Below are 26,763 nucleotides of genomic sequence, written 5' to 3' on the forward strand. Positions count from 1 at the left end.
AACGATCACCACGATAAAATAAGGAAATCAGAGCTCGTACGGAAAGATATAGGTGTTCATTCTTTCCGCGCGCTATACGAGATAGTAGAGAATTGTGAAGATGGTTCGATGAACCCTCTGCCAGGCACTTAAATGTGATTTGCAGAGTATCCATGTAGATGTAGATGTAGATGTATACTTTATGTATCATTTTTGTAGTTTGAGACGTTCAGTTTGGTCTGCCGTTTACATAGTTCTTCAGTTTTGCGACAAACATTTAAGAAAAGCAGGAAGTGAATTGTGTGGGTATTTGCATTGGCACTTAGGACAGGGGGAGAGGTCTCCTCAGTAGCCTGGGCTCCCTACAGAGCACTCAAAAGCGGGCCTTATGTCTTTTCTACGCTGCCTTCCTCTTTCCAAGCTGTCGTGTTCACATGCTTCCACGTGTGGGAAAATTACACACCAATCTGTAAAATAATACTCATTTCCCATACTCCGATCTACCAGGTGATCAAAAAGTCAGTATAAATTTGAAAACTGAATAAACCACGGAGTAATGTAGATAGAGAGGTACAAATTGACGCATATGCTTGGAATGACATGTGGTTTTATTAGAACCAAAAAATACAAACGTTCAAAAAATGTCCGACAGATGGCGCTTCATCTGATCAGAATAGCAATTATACCATAGCAAAGTAAGACAAAGCAAAGATGATGTTCTTTACAGGAAATACTCAATATGTCCACCATCATTCCTCAGCAATAGCTGTAGTCGAGGAATAATGTTATGAACAGCACTGTAAAGCATGTCCGGAGTTATGGTGAGGCATTGGCGTCGGATGTTGTCTTTCGGCATCCCTAGAGATGGCGATCCATCACGATACACTTGCGACTTCAGGTAACCCCAAAGCCAATAATCTCACAGACTGGGGACTGGGGACCTGGGAGGCCAAGCATGACAGAAGTGGCGGCTGAGCACACGGTCATCACCAAACGACGCGCGCTACAGATCTTTCACGAGTCTAGCAATATAGGGTGGAGCGCCATCCTGCATAAACATCGTACGTTCCAGCAGGTTTTTATCAGCCAGGCTGGGAATGATGCGATTCTGTAACATATCTGCGTACCTCTCACCCATCACAGTAGCAGTTTGGCTGTCCAGCGCCTTCTGTCGGACATTTTGTGAACTTTGTTTTTTTTTTTTTTGTTCTAATGCAACCCCATGTCATTCCAAGCATGTGTGCCAATTTTTACCTCCATGTCTACATTATTCCGTGGTTTATTAAGTTTTCAAATTTATACTGCCTTTTTAATCACCCTGTATATGATATTTTATAGTCTTCCCGAGTAGTGTTGTAGCATTCTCAGTTTCGTACTTGAAATAATTTGGGAGAAATTTAAAATTGTCTAAAAAATAAAATTTACAACTTCCCATTACAGTCATCATTCAGACACTACGATACTTATTTTTAAAAATGCGTACTTAGTCAGCAAATAGTTAATTAAGCAGTATTTTGTTGAAGAGTGTAAGTTATGTAATGTTTCGAGCTTTCAAAAAGTAATGTGTCCACATCATTATTTTGATATGTCACGCTGTCAGAGTGAGTGATGGTATGTCACATTTGAACCTTGAAATTTACTGTGATTTGTGATGAATGAGCGTGTGAATTTCGTCGTGAAATCTAGCAGGGAATAACATACACTGTATGATGTGTTTATGGCCAAGTAGTTCGTAGAACCAAAATCTTTACTTGTGGCGTTAAGACAAATGTACAGAGTGGTCATTAATAGAAACGACAAACTAATTGGAAATGGAGGAAAAAGTGTCCTGTGAACATGTGTCTGTAAATGGATGTTGTGCGTGCTACGGCAACAAATCGTCGTGGAACACAATACAGAGCTGCACCGGATCCGTGCCACGAGAGATGTTTGAAGTGTCCTCCATAGGATGCAATGCACGCGTCCACAGGTCGCATCATGGACTGCTGCACTCTTTCGCACGTTCCAACCACTCTCCTAATGTGTTAGAGGCGTCGCGGAGGACACAGTGTTGAAGCGTCAGCACATCGGGAACTGATTCAGCACACACAATGCTTTTCAGATGCCCCCAGACGTAAAAATCCATGGTGTTTACGTCAGCTGATCCAGCCACGCCATGCTACGGGGCCACTGTGTCCTATCCAATGTCCGAAGAAAATGTTGTGGAGGTGTCGACAAACTGTAATGCAGAAGTGGGTTTGTGCTCCGTCATGCAAAACCCACATACCCTATCGTACTGCCTAAGGCACACTCTCAAACAGCCTAGGCAGAGTATTCCGGAAGAAGTCCTGTTACGTCCCTCCGTCGAGGCGTTGTGGAATAATAACCGGTGCAAGAATGTGGTCGCCAAGAATCCCCACCCGCACGTTGCTGCTGAACCGATGCTGATGGGGTGCCTCAACCGTTCCCCGAGGACTGTCTGTAGTCCAAAGTCAACGATTATGCAGATTGATGATGGCAGTTCTGGTACAGGTTGCTTCGTCGGGAAAGACGACCGATGCCAGAAATCCCATAACTCAGATAATCTTGTGCGAGAAATATCGATAAAATCATTCCCGTAGAGGGAAATCCGCCTCTGATAATCCTTGCACTCGTTGCAGGTGACAGGGACAGTAGCCGTTGTCATGCAGGGTACACATAACTGTCTACATTTATACTCCGCAAGCCACCCAACGGTGTGTGGCGGAGAGCGCTTTACGTGGCACTGTCATTACCTCCCTTTCCTGTTCCAATTGTGTATGGTTTGCGGGAAGAACGACTGCCGGAAAGCCTCCGTGCGCTCTAATTTTGTATTCGTGATCTCCTAGGGAGGTATAAGTAGGGGGAAGCGATATATTCGATACCTCATGCAGAAACGCACCCTCTCGAAACCTGGACAGGAAGCTACACCGCGATGCAGAGCGACTCTCTTGCAGAGTCTGCATCTCCGTAAAGCTTGCAGAGTCTGCATCTCCGTAACGCTATCACGCTTACCAAATAACCCTCTGACGAAACGCGCCGCTCTTCTTTGGATCTTCTCTACTTCCTCTGTCAACCCGACCTGGTAAGGATCCCACACTGATGAGCAATACTCAAGTATAGGTCGAATGAGTGTTTTGTAAGCCACTGTAAGCAACTGCGGCTTACACTGTGTTGGTGGGACACTAGCCAGGAGATTGTAATAGGGTTCGTGTCAATAGCCTGTAGAAGCCGGTCCTCCAAATCCGTTGTACGCACAGTCCTCCACGTTCATCTGTCTCAAAGGACCCGTGATCAAACAAACGCCCAAAAAGGACTTCAAATGTTACAGTCGGTTTCTGTGAGGGTTACTATTTTGGCATAGCTCCCTCTCTACGATTCCCATCTGCTTTGCCCTATAGAATCACAATTTGTGCTTGTTCCCGGCATGAATACCAGACCACGCTGCAGTCACACAGCCTGCAACATACAGGTACCAGGAAGACATGGCACGTGGTCAGTGGAACTGTCATTCGTCAGCGCCAGCTACCGTAGCAACGACGCGTTCCCGGACACATGTTCATAGGACCTTTTTTCCCCCATTACCAATCAGGGATCCGTCCTTCCAGTTTGTCGGTTTTATTAATGTTCACCCAGTACATGAGACTTTTCCCAGTTTATTCACTTTTCGGGAAATCGCCGTTAACAAGAAGTGTGGTTCATAAAATGATGGTTATCGGGTGGCAAAAAAGCTTCTACAGAAGACTAGGGATTTTTGCGACTTTCTTCCGATGAGCTTAAAAATTCCACTTGGCGTGGTATGTAACCGTAATTCTCAGCTTCAGATATTGGTGAACTGTGCATTATTGAAAGTCTATATTGGAAATGATACACACCGTTGAACTTTCTTAACGCTGTGATTCTTGAGTTTCTCCCGGCGTATTTGATAATCAAAATATCCACGGGTGTGCTGCCGGTCTATAGTGTCCAACGGGCACAATATTTCGGCGATCATACATGTCGCCATCATCAGGTGAACTGACGGACTGAGCTCCTGTGAACGTACCGGCACGGAGATCCGTACGCTATGGCTGCTCAGAGGGAACTGGGTTCGGTCGCGGCGGCGGCCGATTTAAATACCCTCCGCCCGCGACGCGCTCCCTCCGCCGTCCGCGCCCCGCGCCACGGTCGCGCGGTGGAACAGATTGCGACGGCGTCTGAGATGACGTCGGTGTGATGGCTCTGTCCGCCGTGGTTGTCACAACTATGCGTTTGCTCGATTTACTCTTGATTGACCCACTTGCTGGTTCCCAAGCCTTGCTAAGATTATGGCCACACTCACGGTTTATGAGGTCGTCATTGGTGCTAATTTCGATGGCCTCTCTAACAACACTGTCCGTAGTTCCGTGGATTTTGTTAAATGCCTTGATAGCTTCAGGTTGGATGAGTCAGATATCATGGTGAGTTTTGACGTCGTTTCCTTGTTTACGAGGGTACTGTGCTGTCACCGCCAGACACCACACTTGCTAGGTGGTAGCCTTTAAATCGGCCGCGGTCTTGTAGTATACGTCGGACCCGCGTGTCGCCACTGTCAGTGATAGCAGACCGAGCGCCACCACACAACAGGTCTAGAGAGACGTACTGGCACTCGCCCCAGTTGTACAGCCGACGTTCATAGCAAAGGATCACTGACAACTACGCTCTCATTTGCCGAGACGATAGTTAGCATAGCCTTCAGCTACATTTGCTACGACCTAGCAAGGCGCCGTATTCAATTGATATTTATTATGTGAAGCATGTATCATCAAGAGCGATGTTCTACAATTGTGGATTAAAGTTAAGTATTATATCAACTACTTACTTTATTTGCTACTATTAATTCCTTTAACTGTTCCAGACCTCACGCCAGTCAGCGTGTAATTAAACGCGTGCATTTCGGCCTCCTCTAGAAAAACAGTGTTGGCTCTTCTGCCAACACTACAGGTACCCCTTCGAGAGTCACTAGAATTGATTAGTCAGAAGTTTGACGACAAGACCACTGAACTTTTTAGGCATGTCTTGACTTCCACGTATTTTCTTTATAATGGAGAATACTACGAACAAACGGAGGGAGTCGCCATGGGTAGCCCACTCTCACCAGTGGTAGCGAATTTGTACATGGAGAACTTCGAGGAGGAAGCCCTGTCGTCATCCGTATGGAAACCTACTTGCTTTTCCCGTTACGTGGACGACACGTTCGTCATCTGACCACATGGTATGGATAAACTCCTTGACTTCCTTACACATCTAAACTCCATACACCCCAACATCAAATTCACTATGGAGACTGAAACGGAGGGTAAATTACCTTTCCTTGACGGTCAAGAGAAGGCCTGACGGCACCCTAGATCATGGGGTGTATCGGAAGACAACGCACGCTGATCTGTATTTGCACGCAGACAGCTGCCACCACCCTTCACAGAGGAATGGGGTACTTAAAACTCTAGTACATAGGGCGCGCACTATCTCTGACGCAGAGAGTCTACCCCAGGAATTGGAACACCTGAGAACTGTATTTCGAAAAAATGGGTACTCAGAGTGGCAGATTCAACGTGCTCTCCGCCCAACCACTGCAGCACAACCTGTTGAGATGGATGAAGTCACGACGGAGGAGGTAGGCACTGCATTTATTCCATACACAGGCGCACTCTCGGGGAAAATCGCCCGCATTCTGAAGAAACACCAGGTCGGAACTGTCTTTTGTCCTCCAAATAAAACTCGTGCACTGGTGGGGAGCGCCAAAGATGACCTCGGTTTGAAGAAGGCCAGCGTGTACCAGATTCCGTGTCGATGTGGCAAGTCGTATATTGGTCAGACAATGCGTACCGTCGAGGATCGATGCCGTGAACACCAGAGGCACACTCGACTGATGTATCAGAGCAAGTCGGAAAATCACGCCATGGAGTATGACCGCACGAGGATTCTGGTACAGACGTCGAGATACTGGAACAGCGTTGTTAGAGAGGCCATCGAAATTCGCACCAATGACGACCTCATAAACCGTAACTGTGGCTATAATCTTAGCAAGGCTTGGGAACCAGCGATTGGGTTAATCAAGAGTAAATCGAGCAAACGCATAGTTGTGACAACCACGGCGGACAGAGCCATCACACCGACGTCATCTCAGACGCCGTCGTAATCTGTTCCACCGCGCGACCGTGGCGCGGGGCGCGGACGGCGGAGGGAGCGCGTCGCGGGCGGAGGGTATTTAAATCGGCCGCCGCCGCGACCGAACCCAGTTCCCTCTGAGCAGCCATAGCGTAAGGATCTCCGTGCCGGCACGTTCACAGGAGCTCAGTCCGTCAGTTCACCTGATGATGGCGACATGTATGATCGCCGAAATATTGTGCCCGTTGGACACTATAGACCGGCAGCACACCCGTGGATATTTTGATTTCTTAACGCTGATTGACTCTTTAAAAGTCGTAACAGGTAGAGAAATTTGTACTTATTATGGTGGCTACTATTAAATGGGTGTGATATGTACGTGGATGTGATAATCCTAACAATAGGCAGATAGTTATTTTTTGCGAAGAATTGTGTGTTTTGGTGGACTTTGTACTCTTTTAAATGACAATACAGGACAAACTTGTAGTCAAGACCTTCTCTCATTTCAGTAGTTTCAGGTAGACCTGTGATAAATACCCCTTGTAAGTAGGCTGTTTAGGTTTTTATGTTGGTAACGCCACATAGCGCTCTATATGAAAATCACTGACTGTGCTGTGTGCAGTCTGTGGCTGGTTTGCATGGTTGGAATTTGGTATTGTAGTGTTGGGCAGTTGGCTGTTAACAGCACGTAGCGTTACACAGTTGGACGTGAGCCACCAGCAGTGGTGGATGTGGGGAGAGAAATGGTGGAGTTTTGAGAGCGGATGATCTGGACGTGTGTCCATCAGAGACAGTAAATTTGTAAGACTGGATGCCATGAACTGCTATATATATTATGACTTTTGGACACTATTAAGGTAAATACATTGCTTGTTCTCTAACAAAATCTTTCTTTTCCTAACTATGCCTATCAGAAGTTAGTGGCTTCAGTAGTTAGAATCTTTTATTTAGCTGGCAGTAGTCGCGCTCGCTGTATTGCAGTAGTTCGAGTAACGAACATTTTTGTGAGGTAAGTGATTTGTGAAACGTATAGGTTAATGTTGGTCAGGGCCATTCTTTTGTAGGGATTATTGAAAGTCAGATTGCGTTACGCTAAAAATATTGTGTACCAGTTTAGTGTTGATCAGAATAGGTAAAGAGCGAAATGTCTGAGTATGTTCAGTTCTGCTCAGCTTTTTGAAAATCAAATAATGTAAGAGGTTTATCAGCACAGTAATTCATAAATTTTTGTAAGGGAACGTTTAATATGTCGACCCTTAGCCGAGGATACCTCACTGGAATCTTCTGATTTTTTTCTTGTAGTTTGTGTAATTAGTGTAGCTATTGTTTATTGCTAGCGCGTAATTATAGAGAGAATTTCCTTTGTAGTTGTAGTTTTTCATTGTTGTACAGTAAAACAGTTGTGGCATGCCTGTATATTTGTACCAAGTATTTCGCAGCTGCGTTTGCAACTAACGAGATATGATTTTCAATGCTACGTTAATGTGTTTTCTTATTTTGTTCTTCAAATTATGCTTCTCTGTGTTATCGTGTGAAATATTATGACAATAATGGCGTGTGAAAAACGTAATACTAGGCTCCAAAGTAAACTGAGAAATGACAGTGAAGACGAAAGCAGTGTGTTAGCGCCACTGTGTAATGAATTAACTAATGTTCAAAGTAGTAATTTGGTAATTGTGCATAGGGAAATTGAGCAGGCTGCAAATAACGGTGTAGACAGTGAAACAATTAGCGAACAGGGAAGCATTATCGATCGATCGGTCGGCAACAGCTCGCCTCAGGAATTCGAAATGACAGGACACAATCTCGCAAGTACTGTAGATTCAGGTTTTGGGTCCTCACCGTTTTCTCAAATAAGTCAAGACACATTTTCTTCTTGTCAAAATGTGAATGTTGCCGGTGTAAATTCGCTGCCGAAAAGCACTGAGGAACATGTTTCAGACACCAGTGCATTGTTATTACAATTAATACAACAAATGGGACAAAAGCTTCAAAAGTTAGACACAATGGAACAAAATCTTCAAAAGTTAGACACGATGGAACAAAATCAGAGACAAACACAGCAAAAGCTGCAAAACTTAGACACAATGGAACAAAATCTTCGAAAGTTAGACACAATAGAACAAAATCTTCAAAAGTTAGACACAATGGAACGAAATATTCAAAAGTTAGACACCACACTTGAACAAACACGTGAAGATATAACTACTGAGTTACATAACATCGAATCGAAATGTCAAAAAGTCTGTAATGCCGTAAAAACACAAATTTGTGAGCATTTTCAACCTATTTTTTCGCGGAATGAAAAGGCATTACAGAATCACGAAGGTGCTATAAAAGAACTGCAAACTATTGTTCATGAAAATCATGAGACCTTGCGGGCTAAAATTGTCTCAGTTGCCTCTACTGATTCGGTTGCGCTACATGCAAAAACTCAGGAAAACTTAAAGGTCACAGTAGATACTCTGAAAATTGGCTCAGAAAGACACATGGAGGAAATTAGTTCACTATCAGAGAAAGTAGTCGAACTTTCGGATCAGCTAAATAATTCATCTACGAAGGTAGATGATAATCTGAATTACACAAAACCGGTAGTCTTTAATGACACAGAAGAATGCGAACAAATTAGGAAATTCAAACAAAATCAGAATCAAATTAATACGCAACGCCAAAGAGAAATCAGGGAAGTACTAGATCAGTTGACACAGGTAATACAAGAATTACATATTTCAGAGGACACTCGCGCTCAAATATGGGGAGAGGGACTTAAAAAAAAGGAACAGCCGCAAACTAATGACACAGGGCACTTCGGAAATTATGAAAGAAATTGGCAAGGTACACCGAATTTTGAGATAGAACCGCCGAAACGACGTAACAATGACCGTCATGCGACTCGTCGACATGATGATTTTGACTATAAGCTGTTTATTACTACACGTAAATTCGAAACATTTAAGAATTCTGGCAACCACATTCATCCACAAGCGTGGCTTCATCAATTCTCTCTTTGTTTTCCTCCCAACTGGTCATTAGAGCACAGATTAGAATTTATGTGCGGCTATTTAGAGAATGAACCAGCTGTAAGAACGCGATCGGTCATTCACGATTGTCACATTGAAGGAGAATTTTATCGTGACTTCCTCCCAGCAAATAGGTCTCAAGCTACTCAAGATCGCGTAAAACATAGCACCATGATGATGAGACACTTCAACAATCTGAATTTTTCAGTCTCGTCAAATATTTTGAAGACATGTTGCACAAGAATCAGTACCTGTCAAACCCATACAGCCCCTCGGAACTCATCCGCATTTGCTTAATAAAATTGCCTGAACATTTACGACATATTATTTTGTCAGGACGTTGCAAAGATGACATTTAAGGTTTTCAGGGACTGTTTCAAGAATTGGAAATTGACACTGACAACCGGGGATCCAGAATACAGGAAAACAATCATTACAGGTCACATCCATCACAATTCCATGACGACCGAAACAATAACTGGACACGACAAGGCTATTCTTACAACGCAAATCGTGACCAAAACAGACACCACCCATATGACAACCACTGCCAGAGTAATAATAGTTATAGAGAAAGATCGCATTTCCATAGTAATGACTATCACAGAGGCAACCAGAGAAACAGGCAATATGGGAACCAAAATATTTATTATGAAGGGAGACAGAATAACGTCAGACGCAATGGTCCATCGCGCAGTTACGATTCTGGGAGAAATTCTGCACCACATGACCGAAAAAAAAGAAACTATGGAAACTACCGACATAACGACGGACCTGAGTTTCATCGGAACTGGCGGGACTCAAACAGGGCTGGGCCCTCTCGACAAGGTGAATTTGTAGAAGTTAGATCTCCAAATCCCAACAACGACGCGCGCCAACAAAGAGACAGACAATGACTCGCACCACAGGCAGCCACGTGCGCCGGCTGGCACAGAGAAAAATAACATAGATGTTAACCACGAGAAAAATTTTAGCATTCCTTGCCGAAGTATACAACATGATAATTGCTTTGAAGTTGAAACTCTGCGCACTAGAAAGGGTAAAAGATAGCACCACATTTCACATGTAAAACCATTTATTGAAAGATAATCTGATTTTTAACTTAGCCTTTGCTACAAAATTTTTCACTTCGCACTACTGGTACAATTTGTCAAACTTAGAAACTGTTAACGTGTAACAATGTTTTGAAAATAGCTATCCAGTCGAGAACCTCGGGAACAATGTTAAAAAAGAAATTACGAATGCATTGTTATAGTGAACAGATGACACAGTGTTGTTATTTGTACATTCTTGCTTGATAGTTGCATGATTATGTAACGACTATAAGGCTCACATACTTAGAACATATACAACATGTGTGAGCGCATTGTCAATGCATGTGTGAACATTACAGAAGGCGAACTACTCGCTGTTGAGAGGAATGTCACTACACGTATTGCCAAATGCACTGGGGTTGATGGACATCATTTTGAGCATTTATTGCATTAATGTGGTATTTACAGGTAATCACGCAGTAACAGCATGCTTTCTCAGAAATGATAAGTTCACAAAGGTACATGTATCACATTGGAACAACCGAAATAAAATGTTCAAACGTTCTGTATTTTAATTTAGAAAACCTACATGTTACCAACTGTTCGTCTAAAATTGTGAGCCTTATGTTTGTGACAATTACAGCGCCATCTATCATAAAGCGAAAAAAAGTGAACTAAAACATTCATATTTCTTTACGTATTACACGAATATGTAAAAAAATGGGGGTTCCTACTTTTAAAAAACGCAGTTGATACCCGTTTGACCTATGGCAGCGCCATCTAGCGGGCCAACCATAGCACCATCTGTTTTCCTGGTTTCCCTCTTCAAGCTAGACAAGTTTCGTTCTTTGTAGTTTTTTCGTTTAACGCTTATTTCGTGAGATATTTGGCCTGGTCACGATCAATGGACCACCCTGTATGTTGTCTGCATTACTGAGCGACTATCCTAGAACATAGCACCAGTTGAAAGTTGCCTGCATAATGGCTTCAAGGGGCAACAAAAATTAAATGTTCAGTATTTCACATAATTGTTGACCCAACTTAAAAAATTAAAATGTTGTCATAGTCCATTACTTAACAGGTATAGTCTCACGTTAAAAATTTAATGAATTAAGACAAGTTTTACAGTGTGTTTGTCTTGGGGCAGTGTAAATGATGGTGTGAAAATACCCTGGATTTTTCATCCAGTACCTAAGAATGAGAGCACTTAGTGATTCCCAATAAACTTTAAACTCAATTTCAAACTTTTCCTAACGTTTTACACACTTAGCTGTGATATTTAACACATTAACTCGTTTGTAACATAATCAGACGTTTGAGGCTGTTTTATACACGATAGGGATGTTTATTGTTTCTTTCTAATCTGTGATTCCCCAGTACAAAAATCGTTCTAAATTACTCATCATGACATGAATTGCGCTTAAATTCTTGAATGTATGAGTTACAAATTTGCAGTTCAATTGAATAAAGTATACGCAGTAATAATGCTGGTATACTTCAGAAAGTGACAACTTTATCTGGAAAGCAGACCTTCTTTTCTATAATAAGTATTTACATCAATCAAAAACACTGTCAAATAGACTGCAGTTGAAATAATGTTTGGCAAATACTTCCTCTATAGAAAAGAACGAGTGCTGTGTTAGATTTCGTATTATTTTCTTTATGTAATTTTCACTATCGTAAACAACATTCAATACACATAAATTTGCATTCTGAGTGAACTCATCCATATAAGTCTTGTTATTAAGTCAAGAGATAGGAAATTATCATACTTAAGCCATCCTTTTTTTACATTACATTCATCTTTTCTGAGCTATCATAAGCACTTAGTAATTTCATTTAAGGTGTGGTACTGTCATTGGTATGGCTTAAAGATTAGAAAAATACTTTTACCCTACACTAGAGTGCCCTGAACAATTACGAAATCCCTCTGTGGATTAACACAGAATGCTGGACTGGAATTTAAACACAGAGCAGCGTCTTTCATGAGTGCATCTCTTGCTCACTCGGCCTGTGGTATAGGGATTACTTTCCTCGCCATTCACAGTCTCTCCACCATATCTGTATTTCTTAGCCATACTTCCGTCCTTTCTATTGCAAAACTTGTTAAATAAGTAACACCATTCCACACAACATAACCTAGTCTTAGAGTATTACAAATCGCACAGGGAAAACACAAAGGCGTCTTCCTTACCAGCAGACAGGGTGTGAAGTGTAATCTCTACAGGTAGAGTCTTCTTGCCAGTCACAGTTTTCCCAATCAGCTGGACGCGATAGCTCGTGTCGGGCATAATATTTGATAGTCGCTTGCTGCCATTTTTCTCAGTTACGAGATATTTAAGATGCTCACTTCCAGAGAGAACTGATAGCTCAAATTCCGCTATTTCACATAGCAATGATGTCTTCTCATGTTCATACTGTTCACAAATTAAAATATCTTGATATCAGATGCAGTCAAACATTCACAAAGTCTCTAACGAGTGATAACGTGCACAAAATCAAGAAATGGGAAAGGACATCAAGGCAGAAGTAAACAGGAGATATGGGAATAAAAATATTGATTACTGATGTTCTAACTGCCAAGTGCAGAAGTATGAAACTGGAACTTGGTTGCAGTAATTAAATTTATTCTAATTAAAACTGATAAACAATATTTTATTCAAAAGATTCTCCATTGCTATTTATACATTTCTCCAACCTGTCCGGCAGGCTATGAATGCCATGCCAAATAAACAGCTCATCTTTTGAAGCGAACCAGTCAGCGAACCTTTCTCGTACATTTTCATACGACTTGTTGAGTTGTTCAGTGAGAGAGTCTCCCAGCCCCAGTGATTCAAATAGATGATAATAGGACGGAGCCAAGTCTAGAGAATAAGCCGCATGCCCTAGTACTTCCCAACTGAACGCCTCGATCGTTTCGCTGACTCGTTTTGCTGTTGTGTGATGGGGCATCATCATGGAGCAATATAACTTTGTGTTGCCTTTTTCCATATTCCGGTCGTTTTTCAGGTAATGCTCGAATTAAAACATCGATTTGCTGTTGGTAGCGATCAGTGTTGACGGTCTCACGAGGTTTTAGCTTTTCATAACAGACGACAGCCTTCTGATAGCACCAAACACAGAGCATTGTCTTCTTTCCAAAGCGATTTGGTCTTGCAGTGGATGTTGACGGTTTGCCTGGATTAACCCATGATTTACGATGCTTAGGATTCTCAAAATATATCCATTTTTCATCACCCGTCACTATTCGATGGAGAAACGACTATTTTGAATGTACCGAACAAAATTTCGCAAGTGATTTTCGAATTGTTTGCTTTCATTCAATTAATGCGGAACCCATTTTCCCACTTTCTGCACTTTCCCCATAGCTTTCAGCCGAAGAGAAACGGCTTTCTACGTCACATTCAGTTATTCCGTGAGTTTCTCTTTGAGTATCATCTTAATCCAATAAGACCCTGCAATTCGTTGTCTTCGAACTTTCACGGTCGTTTCCCGGGCTCGTCGCTTCTCACATCAAGATCACCACTTATGAATTTTTTGAACCACTCCGAACACTGAGCTTTTCCAAGATCACGTTCGCCGAAAGCTTTGACAAGCATTCGATGCTATTCTGCAGCAGTTTTCTTCAAATGCTGTCTGCAGATCGTAGTTCGTAGGCACAAAACTCGACATATTGACGGGTTTGACACAGACCCCGACTTGTGGAACTTGGGTTACTGTGTTTCGACATTCGTCGTCAGCCATTACACGAAGCAGATGGCATTGCAGACACGTTCTCACGGGATCTACACTGACGGCTAGCACCATCTATAGGGAAATTCCGGTTTCATACTTCTACACCTGGTACACTATGAAAAGCATCATAAATCTGTATTAAGTGATGATAATCACGGATGAAACTGTGTTCTTTGAAAGCTACAAAGCAATTAAAGTGATGATAATTCGTAAATATAACAAAAATTATATATATATAGGGTGTCCCATTTATCTTGACCACCCTAAATAACTTTTTGTCCAGATGCAAATTGCAAAATGCTTCAAGCAAATTTTCTTTATCCGTCAGGGGACATCAATCAGCAGGATTGCCTTCGTTGTAGCTGTGTTTTCTTTTCTCGAAGATATGAACAGGGGTATGACTTTTTTAAATGACACCTTGTATTTTTTATTCGGTTTAGAGCATTAACATTATTCATTAATTTAACGATCTTCTGACATGAATGTGATGACACTTACTAAATTTGTTTTTCAGAGGTTTAAAACAAATTTTATTTTGCACAGCAGAAATAACTTTGTAAGCAGGAGGCAACGATAGAATGAATTTTGTGCGTGGCAGCACACGTGTACACTTGGCTTCAATGATGTACCCTGTTCTGAGTGACACAAGACAGATATATGTGATGAATAATTATGCATTTAGCTGTCCAAATTTTGACATGCGGATACATGTCTTTTGGTCTGTCATGTATCTACTAGTACATGAGAAAGAGTACTTTTACTGCCATTATTTACAATGACCTGTTTGTCGAGATCTGAAGATCTTAACTTTAATTACCGAAACCAGTTGTCTGGAATAAATGTTATTATTAGCGGTCTTGGTAAAGAAGTTTGTCTTCACTGATATAAGTTGTTGTTTATTCAACAGATGTTAGCTGTATACTTACAGACCATTCCAAGAGAACACTAATTCGATCTACATCTCTTGCAGAAAATTTGTAGTCACCTCGTACGGGATCTATAAAAGGAAAACAAAATTAAAAAGAAGCATCATTAAAAAATTACAAGTTTGAGACTGCACACTGTTCATAAGAACATCATTATAACGAAGAATACAGTAATTGTTATTGTGATGTGTAACTCTAAAGGCATAGAGAAAAAAGGGATTAAAATTTAGAAACTATAGTCGTGTCAAATGCCTATTAGAATACGATGACAGTGATGAATGCAGTAACTTTTATTGTCAAACAACTGACTGAGTAAAGTGCAGAATCGTGAATTGACTAACGGTATAGTATTGAAAGTAGGGCTCACAAGCTAGCATTGTACAAACAGATTGTTGAAGAGAGCAGTGCGATAAATAATGCCACTGACAAACACCTGGACACTGCGTCCTTTGTAAAATTTTAAATGTGACATCCACTCCAAAAATGTAACAAGGAGTAAACTACGTCTGCCTTTAGAAGTGGAATGAAGAGGAATCTGGAAGGTTAATAACCGGCTAGCGCAGTGACGTAGTAAACAAGTGACAAACGGCGTAAACTACATCACGAGTATAGCGTCATATCATTGTCGATGTTTTGAAACATAAGCTACAAATACCGTTTTGATTACGAGAATTTACTGCATCTGGAAATTTTAGTTCAAATTACAACTATTGTGATGGATCACATACAAAAAGGTAAACATTTCTTGTAAATAAAGCAAATCACAAATCGTAAAGACAAGTTCAACAACTGTAATAGGCATCACGACCCACCGAATGAACTAAAAATTCGTTGATAGAATGAAGGCTTTCATGGCTAAATGATATTGCTGCCGGTAAACCTTTCGCGATATGAGGTCGTCGTCCACAAAAACCTCCTTTTCCTAACGTATCATCCAGAAGTCCGTGGGGATTTTCTGAACTTTTACTAAAAATCTAACAGATCGGATTGGAAAGATTTTACAGAAACATGAAATTAGACCGGTTTTTAGACCAACAAAGGAAAGGTCTGTGAAGATAAACGCCCTCCTCTGTTAGCATTGGCATATATAAATGGCGCGTACATGTTGGAAAGTTTATAATTGTAAAGACCGAGAGACACGGGTAAGAACACAAAAGTCTTTTCCGAGTAGGGGAAATAGACAAATCCGCTGTAGCACAGCATGCTCTTCAGCCAGAAAGTCACGAAGCGAATTTTTCTGGAACTAAAATATTATGTACGACGTTAAGCTATTACCCACGGCTATGTAGAGAAGCCATCGAAATGTATAAACGTAGGGATAATTACAACAGGAAAGAAGAGACTATATAAACTTAGCGGCAAATGGACAGTAGCTCTGCAGAATCACTAAACCGTTTTTGATCTCTGGCAGAACGACAATCGACAGTTACAGTTTGTCTTTGACGAAGATCGTCTCCGCTTATCATGTGTAACTCCGATCGTGCCCCTTTCCTACACTACATATGTCGCTCTTAGACGTCCGACCAGCCAGTCGGCAAAACTCACCGGAGGCACAAAGCCTCCAGCGCAGTTCTGGACGAAACGCTAGGGCTGTGTTTGAACACGTCTCTATCACAACATGACTTAGCGTTTTTAATGCGCTGTGGGTTTTAGTAATAAAAATGACTGTGAAACATCGACTGAAATGAAAATGCGTGACAACGGCAACAAGTAAATAAAAATATTAATTATGATTCTGTACAATTCTCGAGCTTTCGCTTATCCCCCCCCCCCCAATCTAGTGAGATCTAGTGTAATATCTACAAGACAGATCTCGCAGCTGTAATTGATTCTCGCGATGAAAATTACTGTCACTTTTTTACTACACAATTCGTTTGTTCGGCATATAATTACTGACCAATGGTCTAAACTGTTCCATCTGAATGTTGCCGTCTTGTGTTCATGCCAATTAAAATCTGGTAACGTTTTTATGTGCTATTGTAATATGTGAACAGGGACTCAATTGCTAATTCAAAACATATAATTACCGCTCCTCATAAACAAATAAAATATTATACTGGGTTCACTCAAGTAATATTTTCTGGAAGACAATGTCTGTTACCTTCGCTTAAAATCAGCATAAATGTATATACATCCTTACATAGCGATACTTTACGGGAACTCATATTCTAAATTTGTTTAAACATAATAGGAGTTTTTGCAGTGGTAGGATTTGAAGCAGCTTCCTCCAGTGTTTCAGGAAATTGTCTAATTTTAAGCAGAGCCACATCTTATTGTTGTGCTAGTCCGGAGTTTCTTGCGTATATCTTGCACTCGCGCCGCGCTACTCAAATGTCAAGTGATTGTTCGATACTGTACCGAACGCTGCAGCATAATGGGAAATCTCGAGCCCGTTAGAATGCGAGTGGCGTTTGCCCCGGCCTAAGAAAATTAGAAACAGGAGAGTTCCGTGGACCATGACCTTATGCTCCGAAAGGTTTACCGGAAGTAAAAAATTTATTTATGGTAAGTAAATCTTAAATAGCACCAGAATACAAATCTTAGCTATATAGCTCAAGTGGAGACAGCGATACATGCATAGTATTATTATGTACGTACCAATAGTAAATCGAAGAAAGTATCACAACGACAACTTCAACTATTTGTCAGAAAGGATGCGAATCAAGTACTGTACGAGTAAAAGAAGCCTGAAGATACAGTGGGGAGAACGATAAATAGTACGAATAAAAAGGTATTCGTGAAGAAAAAAGACTGATAAATTGACAGAGTATTGTAATTCCCTACGAAATATAGGAGACAGTATTTTGTTTCTCATGCACAGCACGGATTAAAAATATAATTTGGCTCGAAACCGCTTCTCATACACAGCACGGATTAAAAATATAATTTGGCTCTAAACCATCGAAGATTATGAGTACAAATAGCGCTATACGGAAATGCAGTTCCAAAAGCTGACCAAGAAACTATTGTGAGACATCCGTCACTACTAAGTCACTGGTCGAAGCCTACGGTTAGTATCTCAAACGCCTCTACTTCAGCTTTGAGAAGCATATTACAGCCGAGCGGTTCTAGGCGCTAAAGTCCGGAACCGCGCGACCGCTCCGGTCGCCGGTTCGAATCCTGCCTCGGGCATGGATGTGTGTGATGTCCTTATGTTAGTTAGCTTTAAGTAGTTCTAGGTTATAGGGGACTGATGACCTCAGCAGTTAAGTCCCATAGTACTCAGAGCCATTTGAACCAAGCACATTACAGCTTCACTTCCTCGAGAAGCAATGGGGAATGTTCACTGCGAAACATCCAGAGCTCTTGCTTGCCCAGGTACCCCACTGCAGAGGACCAGCACACAGATGTCTTCTGATGAACAAACACCCAGCCAGATGGCACTGCCAGTGCTGTGCTGCCAACTTCATACTAAATGCCAAAAAACCAATTTCGAATTATTCAGTTATTCTTTTTTGTTTTGACAAAAACATTTTAATGAAAAACCTCACCAATACTTTTTAATTGTTATCTACAGTAAGACTTATACAACTATGCAAATTTTTTTAAAGTCTCCTTCTTTTTATCAACGAAAACAAATACTTTATTCGGAAAACCGCAAAAAAGTCAAGGTCATGTGGAACAACATATTCGGCAGGCCAATGGAACAAAAGTAGTACACGCGTATTACAAAAACGAATGTATTCATACAGCTACATATTTCAAGATATCATGTGTACATTATAAGTAATTGTTTAGAAGAAACGGCATTCATCAGCATTTAAATACACTTTTTCTGTGTATCAGGCATTTTATTTCCTTGGGTAGACTGACTAATTGTTTTACAGCAACGATTTTGACAACACAGACTGCAAAATTTAAATTCACTCGAATTCTGCAGCTGTTACTTTCATTAATTTGTTCTGGGAGTAATTCTGATCTGTGCAAGGAGCCATTATAAAATATTATCCACTTTAATATCAGTCACAGAAAATGAACAACACGTGACTTCTATGTGCCTAGTGATTGTAATTACTTCATGCGACAAACTAATTGAAACATTTCGTTCAACTATTTCGGCGTTTCCCCAGTTCAAGTTTTCATCAATATGTGCAACCAAAATCTTCGAAACCTGACACTACGGAAATGAATGACAATTTCCTCATTTTCCCGAAACATATATTTAGGCGATTTGTGCAAAACAAAACACTGACTTGTACAAGAAAGTAATTTACTACTTTCCTTGGTGACCCTTCATTACTCCTGAGACTTTCATGGGTAGAATAGGAAAACAGGACGAGAGAAGTGATATTGGCCACATAATGTAACCTCTGCTACAGCCTGTATCGTGGCTTGTAAACCATTAATGTAAATACAGTGAAGCGTCAGATAAACTGGTAGGGTAAGGTGCGGTAAATCCGACTGTGTGGGTAAACCCATCCGCCCTCTATTTGTGAGAAACGGCAAAGCGGAGCGACTTCGCATTAGTGTTACCATACGGAGCATTCGAAATAACGAAAATGTCACCTTGACAGCTTTGTCGCATTTGAAATTTAGACGCTCAAAAGACAACAAGTGTGTTTTCGATTGTTTCAATTTAATTTTTGTGCAAATTGCATCACTAGATTCACCTTATTAAATAAAACGATCGCAAAACAAATAGTTAGTGATTTTGTAGTGTATTTAGTGACGTATTCAGTGTATGTATCGTTTTTGTTGGAAATTTCGTGTAAATTGTTTCTATGTGTGTTAAATGAAAAATGGCATGGTGGGGTAAATCCGAGCGCATATTTTTTATCGTTTATTTGTATGGAATTATTTATTTATGGAAACAAAGGGAATTTTGTTTATTTTTAGGAAAATTGTACGACATTACAAACGAAAAACGGCAAAACGCAATCAAAACGATATTGGCCGAGCAGTTGCTGCAGTGCAAATGGGAATGTCTTTAGGAGTTGTTGCTCGTGATTTAACGTTCCGAGATCGACATTGCTGTTGCACCGCCGTGCGATGAAATCGTCTTTTTTCAATTGAAATTTACATTTATTTAACTCTCAGTACATTTTGTACTCTAAACATTGTTATTTTTTTGGATACATTTTGCTCATTTATGTAAAAAACATAATTGCTTATAGTTATTTCCCAAAAAAACCGTTGATTTAGAACTATTTCTGTACAAAATCAGCCAAACAAATAGGGGATCGGATTTAGCTCACCATTTTTGCAAATGGAAAAATGGACGTTTCTTAAAATACTGATATCTCAAAAGCTGTTGATGGTATAACAAAAATATTTTGCAAACAGTTGCTCCTTTATATTACCTATAATTTAACGTATGTAAAGTTAAGATCGAACCTCGGAAAAGCGTTTTATAGCCACAAGAAATTACTACGTAGGATTTACCCCACCTTACTCTATAGGCATGTGTATCCAAATACAGAGATATGTAACAAGGCAGAATAGGGCGCTGCGGTCGGCAATGTCTATATAAGGCAACAAGTGTCTGGCGCAGTTGTGGGATCGGTTACTGTTGCTACAATGGCGGGCTATCAATATCTAAGTGGGTTGGGACGTGTTGTAATAGTCGGCGCACGAGCGACGGGACACAGATTGCGACGAAGTCGGGACCTTCCCGTACCACCATTTCACGAGTGTACCGTGAATATCAGGAATGAGTGAAACATCAAATCCTCGACATCGCTGCGGCGGGAAAAAGATCCTGCAAGGAGGACTGATCAGCCGGAACATGAGCACCTCCGTAATAGCCGCTAGGTCCACCGTTGACACAGATAACAGAAGTAATGAGGACTTGATAGGTCGCTGGAGACAGTTGGCACTACATCTGCACACACATGTCAATCAGTTCCAGTAACAGATGTTTTCGATGTGGTTCAGATCGAGTTAGGTGACCAGCACCTCAATCGGATCTCGCCGCTGTGTTCCTCGAACCACTCCAGCACACTCGTCGCCTTGCCACATGGCGCATTATCTTGTTGAAAAATTCCCCGGCCGTCGGGAAACATGAACATCATGAGGGCATTTGCGTGGGCTGCGACAAGCGTACGATCTCCCTGGCCGTGATAGTGCTTTGCACGAGCTCCACTGGACCCACGGACGGCCACATGAACACGTGAATGTTACCCAGAGCATAATGGAGCCGCCGCCAGCTTGTGTCAGGCCTGCAGTACAGGGGTCAAGGAGCAGTCCTCCTGCAAGACTACGAATTCGCGGCCTCCAATCGTCACGATGAAGAAAGTATCGGAATCCATCAGACTGTGGAACACTCTGCCACTGTGCCAACGTCAAGTGCCCATGGCCACCTGCCCATTTCAGCGTTAGTTGGCCAATGTTGCGGTGGTAATATTGGCGCATGCACGGGTCGTCGGCTGCCGAGGCCCATCGTTGGGAATGTTCGATGCACTCACTGTGTCTTCAGACACACTTGCACACTGCCCAGTATTAAAGTGTGATGCTCGTTCCACCACAGTTTGCCATGTGTGCTGTTCCTCTATCCTGTTCAGCCTACGAAGCCGACATCTGTAACGAGGGGTGGCTGCCCAACCCCACGACGTCTATATGTCGTTTCACCTCGTCTTCATCACCAGTCGTACAGTTTCCGAAATGCTCGTGCGGAGCGTCCGCTCCACATCAATCTACCCTTGTTCAAACCCAGTTACGTCGCACGCCTTCCCAATTCTACACACGGGCAGCACACTCACTGGTACCACATGCGACGTGTGTGTGTCTGACCAGCAGTCATTCCTCGCCAGGTGACACTGCTGTTGCCTGGGTGGGCTTATATCGATAATAGGTTGGTGATCGTAGTGTTGTGGATCATCAGCGTATACTCCGAATACAAACACTGGTTTGATTCCTTCTACTTTCGACACATCTTTAAGGAGAGGTTTATTATCTTTTGGTTCAAAAAATCTTTTTTTTAATTGTATTTTTGGATCGATGACAGAGTTTAGAATCCACCTCTGAAGAGGTTTTTCCGAATACGGAACAGAAAAGTTTGTTACTCGTGGTTGAACAAAAAAAAAAAATGCACCTGCCTGAAATCGGCCTTTTTCACGCATCAGTTTTTTTCGGGAATTTCTACTTTGTAGCCCCGAGAAATTATTTTATGTGCTTGTCCATGATTGCAGCTTATAAAGTGATCAAGGAGCTTACGACGTGCAAAGGCGTGGCAATCCGACGGCATTCCATTTCGGTGGAACGAAGGCCAATTGGGCAACGTATTTATAAAAGTGTTCGACGGATGACCACCCACAACACCGAAATTGTCCGGCTTGGGAAACTAGGTGGTGCAAGTGGCGCATTGCAGGGGCTACTCGATATCTGCAAGAATATCAACACCACCAGCCGCCCTCCAAAGAAGTTCAAATAGTGATTCACCCGATCTACGAGGCCCTTACAGAGGACGAGCTATTGTACTGGTGCTTGGGAAAAAACACACGAAATTCAAATGAAAGTTTGAACGCGTGTGTTTTGAAGTTAGCCCCCAAGAATTTGCATTCTGGTGCGAAGACTGTGGAGACTGCGACTTTATTGGCAGTGAGCAGCTTCAACGAAGGGTGTTCAGCAATTCTGCAGACCAAGACATCGACGGACGTCACCCTGGAACTCTATTCGACGCAGTTCGCCAAGCATTCGGACGACCACTGGATTCAAGCGGCCGAAAACCGCTTGTCACCGGCCGTACGAGCGGCTCTGGAGCAGCGCAGGATGGCCCAGATTGAGCAGAACGCCCTGTATGAGGGAGAGTAAGGACTAGTTTATGGACCCGGAATAGCAGATTGAACGTACGTATTTATATGTAGTCAAACTTCAAACGTGTTTTTCTCGAAACGACTTTTTTTTATCGAGCGGTATGGTAACTTCAAATCTACTGAACCGATTAGCATGATTCTTTACACCCGACGAAGCTAACTAAATTGTCTAGGGGTTGTACCAGTTTAATTCCGATCCGTCAACTACAAATATTTTTATTTGGTTGACGAAGTCGAAAATCGATTAAAAACCCAATTTTTTTCCAATGGCCGCCATTTTGTTTCCTATGGTCCCAATAACTTAAGAGAGGTACAACTCCTAAAGAATCTTATGTAACTCGCTAACATCAACTCAATTTTGTTTTCAGATGAGCCGGCTCACTTGTGACATACCGAGTGTGGGGATCTACATCGAAAAGTTGTTTGGTTCCGACGGCACTTTCACCGTTGCTCTTCGACATTTCCAGTCGAAAAAATTTCAGTTTGTAAAGGAAATATCAATGACCACTTTGACCATATTTGACATTGATATCTATAACACATCCCAAGAACAAAATTCTCAAAGACATGCTTTTTTCGTGGCAAAGATAGTAAACGTCCCCTTAAGCAATACAAGAGGAAAACCAATAATCTTGCGTTAAATGAACCAACTGCAATGGCAAGCTTTCGGGCACAGACAAGTCATCCACACTTTATTACCGTCGGCGAAATCATATAAAAATCCTGAATTTATCTTTCCTGTCAAGTTTGTGATTATCGGTCTTTGATTTATTTATATTCCGTTTTTATTTAGCGGTAGCTTGGTTTAGCTTCGACTTTGAAGTGTATTCATTATCGCTCGCGGTAGAAATTGTAAATGAAGCCTGAAGATAGCTGAAGCAGCAGCGATTGTCGAGAGCTTTCATCGCTCAGCTGCAAAACTGTTACGATTTACGATAACCTAAAAACTAATGAGACTCTTTAATTTCACTTGTAGAACCTTAGAGCCTGTAACAGTGCAACGCAGTGCACAAGTGAAAGGTGGGTGTCCAACTGATCACGTACGAGATTCACAGCAATCATCACGCGTTAACGCTCTTACCGCTGTACTGGCCGCGTCTCCGTATTCACAGGGAGCATCCAAAAATAATTTTCTGAAACTCCTATAGCCGTATTCGGCGTCTACAATATCAGGCATATCACTTTTGCGTGACAAGAAATATTCTTCACTTTTCGGCTTAAACTACTGTATTGACGTAGCTATTGCATTCGTTTGTTTGCAAAATATCATCAGTTTGACACAATTAACGTCGCACAACAGGCACATTAATATCGACAGACTATAATAGCTACCGCCACAATAGCCTCAAATTCCCAATCAGAATACCACGATACAGCGCCCGCTGTCTTTCGCGTCAAGATAAGAGTGATGATAATACAATGGTTGCATTCTATTCCGCGGTCACAGAGCATAAGTCAAAGATTTTTCCCTGCGTATCGAAACATGTATATAACGCAACAATAAAAAAAGACACATTTATATAACGGAAAAATTGGCATGTTAGAATGATGCCGAGACCTGCAACAGCCCTAAAGAAATCCCAGCTCATACTGATATCGTTTTACCTCCAATAGCTGACAAACGTTTTGAAGCCATAACTAACAAAATAAAATAGCTTGCAGAAGACAACAGCATCATTTGGGCATATTACACTCAAAAGCCAAAGTCACAGGTACACCTGCTTAATACTGTGAAGGGCACCCGCAAGCATGCAGAATTGCCGCAACATGACGTGGCATGGACTCGACTAATGTCTGAAGTAGTGCTAGAGGGAACTGACACCATGAATCCTGCAGGGCTGTCCATAAATCCGTAAGAATACGACGGGGTGGAGGAGACCTCTCCAGAACAGCACGTTTCCAAGGCATCCCAGATATGCTCAATAATGTTCATGTCTGGGGCGTTTGGCAACCAGCAAAAGTGTTTAAACTCAGAAGAGTTTTCCTGGAGCCACTCTGCCGCACTCCTGAACGTGTGCGATGTCGCATTGTCCTGTTGCAATTGCCCAAGTGCGTTGGAATGCACAATGGACATGAATGGATGCAGGTGATCAGACAGGATGCTTATGTATGTGTCACATGTCAGAGCCATATCTAGACATCAGGGGTCCCATATCACTCCAACTGCACATGCCCCACACCATTACAGAGCATCCACCATCTTCAACAGACCCCTGCTGACATGCAGGGTCCATGGATTCACGACATTGTCTCCATACCCGTACACGTCCATCCGCTCGATACAATTTGAAACGAGACTCGTCCGACCACGCAACATTTTTCCAGTCATCAACAGTGCAATGTCGGTGTTCATGGGCCCAGCTTTGTGTCGTGATCAAGGGTACACGAGTGCGCCTTCGGTTCCGAAAGCAGCTATCGATGATGTTTCGTTAAATGGTTTGGAAGGTGACACTTGCTGATGGCAAAGCATTGAAATCTGCAGCAATTTGCGGAAGGGTTGCACTTCTGCCACGCTGAACAATTCTACTCAGCGTTCGTTGGTGCCGTACTTGCAGGATCTTTTTCCGGACGCAGCGATGTCGATTACCGGATTCCTGATATTCACGGTACACTCGTGAAAGGATTGTACGGAAAAATCCCTACTTCATCGCTACTTCGGATATGCTGTGTCCCAACGCTCGTGCGCCGAATATAATGCCAAGTGCAAAGTCACTAAAATCTTGATAACCTGCCACAATAACTGATCAAACAACTGCGCCAGACACTTGTTGTCTTATATAGTCGTTGCCGACTGCAGCGCCATATTCTGCCTGTTTACATATCTCTGTATATAAATACCCAAGCCTATACCAGTTTCTTTTGCGCTTCACTGCACAATGATTTCGAAATCTGGAAAACCCAAAAGTAGCCCCATCTCATACTGACGTCCTATTACCCCCAATAACTGACAAACCTTTTGAAGCAATAACTATCAGGCAACAACAGGAGAGAACAGCACTATACCATATGAAGAAGTTCACTTCAGAAACAGTCACTGTGCCGCTAATCCACTATTAAGAGTAACTAACAAAGCAGGAGAAGCCTGCAACTTAGCAGATGTGACAGCTGCCTTCCGTATAGACGTGGAAATCTCCATTGACAAGGTATAGCATACGACTTCATACCTGAAATAGTACAATTAAGAGGTAACCTCATTGGAAATAGATGGGTAGTAGTTCAGGCTCAAAAATCATCGTAGTTCATAAATCGGGAGTCCCCCAGGGTCCCATCTTCATCCTGTTGTTATAAACTGCATGTGAAGCTGACATCCCAAGACCCAGGTGATGCAATAAATATGGTGACATGGGGCCGGCTACAGTGCAGTCAGTGAAGAAACAAATTCGAAACATGATTCGGTAAACCAAGCGAGATGACGCAGTGGTTAGCACACTGGACTCGCATTCGGGAGGGCGACGGTTCAATCCCGCGTCCGGCCATCCTGATTTAGGTTTTCCGTGGTTTCCCTAAATCGCTCCAGTCAAATGCCAGGATGGTTCCTTTGAAAGGACACGGCCTTCTTCCTTCCCAGTCCTTCCCTAATCCAATGAGACCGATGACCTCGCTGTTTGGCCTCTTTCCCCAAACAACCGAACCCAACCCATGATTCGGTAAATGGAGAATCCAACAAAAAGTCAACTTATCCTATTCGCAAATGAAAAACTTACTAATTGCCAGCAGCAGGTCCCCACAAAACTCAACGTTCGACTTAGCGAACAAAAAATTAATGCTTCAAAAATGGTTCAAATTGCTCTGAGCACTATTGCGCTTAACATCTGAGGTCACCAGTCCCATAGAACTTAGAACTACTTAAACCTAACTAACCTAGGGACATCACACACATCCATGCCCGAGGCAGGATTCGGACCTGCGACCGTAGAGGTTTCGCGGTTGCAGATTGAAGCGCCTAGAACCGCTCGGCCACACCGGCCAGCTAACTCCCGATATACCCGCAGCAAACACTTCACACATTACTATCTTGCACTAGTTATTTGTATCACCTTTAGAAGGAATCGCCTTGTCAGATCGCTGTTCAATTAGGAACTGCCCGATTCCTCGGCGTGGCGCTGCTTAAATAGTTCTCAAATGATGGAGGTGGAACTAGAAGGTGTTTGCATCGTCGACACGGGATATGCAACATGCAACGCCATATGTGAGA

General features: G+C 42.2%; 1 protein-coding gene across 2 annotated transcripts in view; it reads right to left on the bottom strand.

Moving 5' to 3' along the window:
- The window catches only part of LOC126212942 (uncharacterized), a 485,086-nt gene that overhangs the window by 132,065 nt on the left and 326,258 nt on the right, over positions 1–26,763 (bottom strand). For both annotated transcript variants that reach the window (XM_049940460.1, XM_049940459.1), the window contains exons 16-17: positions 14,818–14,888; positions 12,351–12,573 (exon numbers count right to left, since the gene is read on the bottom strand). In XM_049940460.1, the coding sequence (XP_049796417.1) occupies positions 12,351–12,573; positions 14,818–14,888 (294 nt within the window). The remainder of the gene's footprint in view (positions 1–12,350; positions 12,574–14,817; positions 14,889–26,763) is intronic.

This window comes from Schistocerca nitens, chromosome 11, assembly GCF_023898315.1.
Source record: "Schistocerca nitens isolate TAMUIC-IGC-003100 chromosome 11, iqSchNite1.1, whole genome shotgun sequence".
Classification (NCBI taxonomy): Eukaryota; Metazoa; Arthropoda; class Insecta; order Orthoptera; family Acrididae; genus Schistocerca; species Schistocerca nitens.